The sequence below is a fragment of the Sinocyclocheilus grahami genome, unplaced genomic scaffold (genome assembly GCF_001515645.1).
Source record: "Sinocyclocheilus grahami isolate Dianchi unplaced genomic scaffold, SAMN03320097.WGS_v1.1 scaffold2498.1, whole genome shotgun sequence".
NCBI lineage: Eukaryota > Metazoa > Chordata > Actinopteri > Cypriniformes > Cyprinidae > Sinocyclocheilus > Sinocyclocheilus grahami.
In genome coordinates, this window is record NW_015507677.1 from 23,644 (window position 1) to 30,435 (window position 6,792).

The 6,792-nt window shown below is 40.3% G+C and overlaps 1 protein-coding gene across 1 annotated transcript; it reads left to right on the forward strand.

The window, feature by feature from the left end:
- Nucleotides 1-5,481: 5,481 nt before the first annotated feature.
- LOC107575179 (putative nuclease HARBI1) lies at nucleotides 5,482-6,392 on the forward strand. The gene is made up of 2 exons (XM_016261599.1): nucleotides 5,482-5,494; nucleotides 5,614-6,392. The coding sequence occupies exons 1-2, from the start codon at nucleotides 5,482-5,484 to the stop codon at nucleotides 6,390-6,392; spliced, it is 792 nt and encodes a 263-aa protein (XP_016117085.1).
- The last annotated feature ends 400 nt before the right edge of the window (nucleotides 6,393-6,792 follow it).

Consider the following 6,792-nt stretch of genomic DNA (forward strand, 5'->3'; position numbering starts at 1 on the left):
ATATTTAACTAGCTTCAATGGTATGTTGGAGTACTGTAATTGCATATCTACCTAATTAATCGGAAAAAATTCACTCTTATGCAGATAAAGCCTGAAGCCAGAGAGCCGACCAAAAGAAGTCAGTGGGTTAGAGATAAAAAGCAATAGATTGTCTGCATATAAAGTTAATTTATGCACGGCCTCACCACATGTAATTCCAGTAATCTGCTGACACTCACTAGATCAATTGCTTGAGGCTCAATAGCTAGGGCAAATAATAATTGGCTTATGGACAGCCCCGTTGGGTTCCACGATGCAAGTTAAAAGGTTAAGAAGACAGACCATTGGTCAGGACTTCAGCGGAGGGAGTGCTATAAAGTAATTTAATCCAAGAAAGAAAGGCCGGACCAAATCCAAATTTACCCAAAACTAAAAAAAATATATACTCCCACTCCACTCTGTCAAATGCCTTCTCAGCGTCCAAAGAGACAACACATTCTGGAGTGGATTGATGCTGAGAATATACCACTTTAAGTAAACTAAAAAAAAAACTGACTATTCTTTATAAAACCCTAATGATCATCAGGAGAAATGATGGTGGGGAGAACATCTTCAAGTCTTTAGGCAAGCACCTTCGCTAAAATTTTAACATCACAATTGAGCAAAAAAATTGGCCTATATGAAGTAAAGGTCTGCACCGCGGGACCCAACCAGATTCATTGCGACGCGGGATTAAATTTCCGAATAAAACGCGGTAGCGCTCGGTAACTCTGGTGTACGGGACGGGAGCGGGCGGCCTAACAATATCCTGTTCCCGACGTCCTTTCAGAACAGCATATCTGCGCTTTACTCACTCTTATCGACCACCGGTAGCCTGCACTCAGGACTGTTATGCAGGCGCTGCACGCACGGCCCAGTGCTTTCTGACTGAGTCGTGTATTTTATTTGTGGGGTCTGTGTGCAGCGGCATGTGCATAACAGTCCTCAGAGCAGGCTAACCGGTGGTAAATATACGACCATCAGACAGAACAGGGCAGGTTGTCGATGAGTGACAGAGCAAAATAAGGATGACAGAGCAAATGTGGATGCGCTGTCCTTGAAGGACGTTCAACTCGGTTTTGTTCATATTTTGCTTAGCCTATCATTTTAAATGACAGATGTCGTATTTATTTATTTATTTTTCTCTGCGACTCTTTTCCTACTGTTTTAACAGCAAAATGTTAAACGAATTTTGTATTTTGACAAGATGAATAAAAATACCAAATAGGCTACAATTTTTGTACAACCTACATTTATTTTTCTGCGCCACTTTTTCCTGTTGTGTTGACAGCAAAATGTTAAACGAATTGTATCTTGACAAGACAAATAAAAATAAGAAATGCAATTTTTGTACAACCTAACTTTTTTTCCTACTGTGTTGACAGCAAGATGTTAAACGAATTTTGTTTCTTGACAAGACGAATAAAATAACAAATACAATTTTGTGCAGACTATGCTTTTATTTGTTAGCCTATCTCTCTCTTTAAGTAGCGGAAATTTAAATGTGAGATTCTGGAAATGAGATCTAAATTTAGCGGGAACGGGTCGGGAAGAAAATTATTCTAAGTGGACAGTGGGTGAACAAAGAGTGAACATATTGCGGGAGCGGGTGGGTGCGGATTATAACCTCACCGGAGCGGGACTAAAAAAATTGTCCCGTGCAGACCTCTAATATGAAGCACAATTCTAAGGGTCTTTATCCTTTTTAAACAATAAAGAGTTGATTTAAAGTTGGGGGAAGAGTTTCAGGCTTAAAGGGGTCATTGGAGGCAAAAATCACTTTTGTTGTTGTTTGAACTAGGGCTGTGACGGTATGGGATTTTTCTTACGGCGGTTAATCGCAACTCCCCTCCCACCTCCCGCCGCGGAAATATAATGATTTAAGAACGCATGCAGCTTGTAAATGAACATGGAAATTAATAATAATAAAGCAGTCTTCTTTATTATTAAAACAGCAAATTATGTGAACATTAATAAAATAAAATTACATTTATTTCAACTTTGTTTTTTCAATATCTTTTGAGTTTAATAGGAATTATGGAACAGTTTTTAATAATTTAACAGCAAATTATCATTAATATTATTTATCTTAATAAGGCTACATTAATATCAACATTTTTAAAAGTGGAACATAAAAGTGTTTGAATCTGATTTGGGTTTTTCAAAGTGCAACACAAGGGAACATCAGGAACATCATTGTTAAACTACTGGGCCGCTTAAGTGAATCGGCAAGTCCTGCTGCTTTATTTTTTGGTCTTCAAGTTTCTTGCCAGGAAAACCAACATGTTCACTTTGTCTGGTTTCAGCGAAGATCTTAATGGAGTGACAATGTTGCCTTCCGCACTGAATACACGCTCCGAGAGAGCGCTCGTAGCGCATATAGTCATATATTTTCTGGCAACTTTCGAAAGAAGAGGGAATCAAGCCTGATTATCCCACCCCCAGGCAAGCGGATCAAGGCAAGGCAAGTTTATTTGTATAGCACATTTCATACACAATGGTAATTCAAAGTGCTTTACATAAAATAAAATAAAAACAATAATCACAACAATAAAACCAGGAATTTAAAAACTTTGAAAATTATTTAAAAAAAAATTGATTTAAGAGGTTTAAAATGAATTTAAGAAGACGATTATACATATAATATAGTGCAATCAGTTCGGACATCGCACAGTGCTCATTCAATAAATGCACAGCTAAACAGAATCACACCAAGACTCCTGACTTGATTTTTAGTTGTTAGACCCCTAGAGTCAAGGTATGCATTCACCTTGAGAACTTCATCTTTGTTTCCAAATGCAATGACTTCGGTTTTTTCTTTGTTTAACTGAAGAAAGTTCTCGCACATCCAACTGTTAATTTCATCAATGCATTGGCAGAGGGAGTCAATGGGGCTGTAGTCATTTGGAGATAAGGCTAGGTAAATCTGGGTATCATCTGCATAGCTGTGATAGGCGATTTGGTTCTTTCTCATTATTTGACTTAGTGGGAGCATATACAGGCTAAACAAGAGCGGTGCAAGAATTGAGCCTTGTGGGACTCCGCATGTCATGGACGTCCACTTAGACTTATGCTCTCCTATACTCACATAATAACCTCTCCCTTCTAAGTATGACCTGAACCATTTAATTACCATGCCAGAAAGCCCAACCAAGTTTTCCAGTCTCTCTAGTAGTATGTTATGATCGACAGTATCAAACGCAGCACTGAGATCTAGTAGTACCAGCACTGATATTTTGCCAGATTCAGAATTTAAGCGAATATCATTTATTATCTTAATGAGCTCTGTTTCTGTGCTGTGATGCGGTCGGAAACCAGATTGAAAATTGTCCAGGTATCCATTTGAGTTTAAGTATTTGTTCAGCTGATTAAAGACTACCTTTTCAATAATCTTTCCTATAAAAGGAAGATTTGATATTGGTCTATAGTTGCTCAATATGGTGTTATCAAGATTTCTCTTTTTCAGAAGGGGTTTAACAACTGCAGTTTTCAGGGAGTTTGGAAAAGTCCCAGAAAGAAGTGAGGCATTCACCACTTCTAAGAGATCTGCTTCCAAACAGTTAAGCACCCTTTTGAAAAAATATGTGGGAAGTGTGTCAAGATAGCATGTTGACGATTTAAGGTGCTGTACTATTTCTTCCAAAATTTTGCTATCAATTTCTTCAAAAGCAGACATAGTATCTTCTTTTTGATATTGTGGTCGAATATGTCTAACCTCTGCATAACTTGGGGATGTGCTAATCGCCTTCCTGATATTATTGATCTTCTCAGAAAAGAAGGAAGCAAACTCATTGCATTTGCTGTCGGAGAGCACCATAAATGCATCAGGGGGAAACAGTAAGGAGATATTTTAATTATTTACTAATAATAATAGTGTTTTCTGAGTCTGTGTCGGAAGGATGAAGTTGTCGATCCTGACTCGCCATCTCTTCATTAGACGCGCCTTTAGAGAGAAGTGTATCTTTACGGATTATGATCATAATGAAAGAGTTTTTGTTTTTGATTTGTTTTATTTTGCTAAGTAGTAATTTAAAGCTTATCTATAGATATATTTATCATGTCTGTGAGGCATGTATTCGCTGAGTTTCGGTCCATTTTTGTGAACTGCTCCTGTTGAAGAAGAGACGGCAGAAAGTGCATCATGTTTGTTTTCTTTATTTTATAAAAGCACAACGTTTTGTTGATATTGTGAGTGCACACAAATAAAAGTAGACCATTTACAGTTACGAATGATGTATTACTCTTACCTTTATGAGCAAAAATGACTGTATCCACTGAAAAAAACCGCAAGTGATCGCGCTGGCGCCTCCATGTCCTGCAAAGCGCGCTTCAGCCTCCACTCTCTGCGCAAACTATTGGATACAGCGCACATTTATCTAGGTTTAACGTTTAAACATTGTTATATGCTTGAACTGTTTTATGTCTATAGTCAAGTCGTGATGATTTGAGAAGGCTAAATTGATCAAACATATGCTCACTGTCTGCCGCTGGCCGCTTGGTCGTTACTTTAAATGCGTAACGTTAATTAGGCTATGTGAGTACTGCTCATGTCTGAAAATAATATAAGAAAAACACAATTATTTTACATAAAAACATTAGGCTATAGCTTATATTTATTTAGTACATTTTTTAATTAATGTAAAAACTAAAATGAATTGTAAAACTGAAAGTATTTTTTAAAATTGTGTTCAGCACGGTGGGCCGCATTTGAATTTGTGACGGGCCGCGGGTTGAGAACCACTGCGTTAAAGAGACCTTGATATATGACACAGTGCCCTAATGAAAGCCAAATCTTGATGTACGTGATGTCCCTGTATCTTGGATCAATTAATGTTGCGCGTCAACTCCATGTCTTCCTCGGTTGGGAGCAAAATATCCTCAGATAATAACCGTAGGACTGGTCTAACAGAGGACGCTGTAACTGTCTTCTCGGAAGACAGCGCATCTGTAAAATCCGTGGCCCAGTTCCCCAAAACGTTCTTATCACTAAGTAGTTCTTAACCTATTCCTTAACCTCTCTCTTAACGTTATGGCACGATTCCCGACATGTTCTTATGCTAAGTATATCTTCTGTAAGTCACACTTTCGTAAGGTTGGTCTGGACCATTCGTAAGCTCTCTCTTAGCGTTGTTTGAGCTCAAGACGCTAGTCGCCGCCACTGTGCAGCAGTCTTTAGAAATCAGTGCAGCGCAGTACAAGTCAAACTATGGTATGTTGACAATGTTGTGGCTCAACAATGATTTTATGTTATGGACATTTTAAGACTAATAATAAAATATGTTCGCAATGGATACAGGCCTATTTATGAAGTTGACTTTATTTGGTATCAGAACTAATATGGTGGTAATTAGCCTAGGCTATTTCGTAATGTCATTAAAGCGTTTAAATTGGCAATCACTTTTGATAATTAAAATCTGGCAAACAATTTGGCTCTAAATGGCTAAGATCTATAAATGGGTAAGCATGGTGGTGTCCAGTAAGCGACCAACTATGGCAGGACCTTCTCAGACCTGCGCTTTGCCAGGCTAACGCGGCGGAATTTTGCTTTAAGCCCTGAAGTCCAGCTGCTTGCAGCGCTACGTTTTTTTGCTACAGGGAGCTTCATCGAGGTCGTGGGAAAGGGCTATGGCCTAAGCAAGACCTCGGTGTGGAGGTGCGTCCACACTGTCACCAACGCCCTTCTGCGCCATGCCGGGGATTACATCCGGCTGCCGGCAACACGTCAGGAGGTCCAGGAGGTGCACCAGGGCTGTCATGCCATTGCTGGCATCCCCAGAGTCTTGGGCCTGGTGGATGGCACACTCATCCCTATCGCCAATCCATCAGTGATTGATCAGGCGTACATATCGCGAAAGGGATACGCGGCCATAAACGTGCAGGTTATAGTGGACCATAGGGGTGTGATCTCCGACCTGGTGGCAAGGTGGCCAGGCAGCACCCACGACAGTTTTGTCTGGGCCAATTCTGCCGTGGGAGAACAAGTGGATAGAGAGGGGTTTGGTCAGAGCCTGTTCCTCGGGGATAGTGGATACCCTCTGAGAACATACTTATTCACACCGCTGACCAACCCACAGACTCGGTCTGAAAGAGCCTACAATGTTGCACACGTTCGCACACGCAACATTGTCGAGTGTGCAATTGGCATCTGGAAGCTGCGCTTTCGGTGCCTGCACAAGTCGGCAGGAGGACTGCGCATAAAGCCTCACAGCTCTTGCGCAGTTACGGTGGCAACAGCCATACTCTATAACATGGCTGTGCGTGGAGGCGCACCTATTCCAGAGGGGGAGGAGGAGGAGGTGGAAGCAGATGAGGAGGAAGATGGAGAGGGAGAAGTTGAGGTCCTCTATCCTCCACAGAGGGCTGCCCTTGGTTGAGGCAAGGCAGCTTTTGATTGCAAATGTTTTTGGTTGATTTATATTGTCTTTTTGGATTAACTTGCTGAGCTATCATTAGCCATCATCCATGATTGAATGGACTTTTCTTTTGATTCGTATTATGATGGAATTTTTAGTTTTCTGAAAAATAAATGGGAGTTTCAAACCTTGCATCCATTAAATGTTCTGTGTGTGATTCTAATCCTTTAAACCTTTACTCTATCATGCCATTGTGTCCATTCCATAAGTGCTCTATGCAACACCAATCATTGACATGCTTCTCTTAAGGTTGGCGAAGGAGCCTACACATTAGAATTTCTGAGTCAAGAGTTGACATATGCCCAAATTACCACGTCACATTGCTGATTCATCTTCATTCATTAATTGGGCATTGAACGCA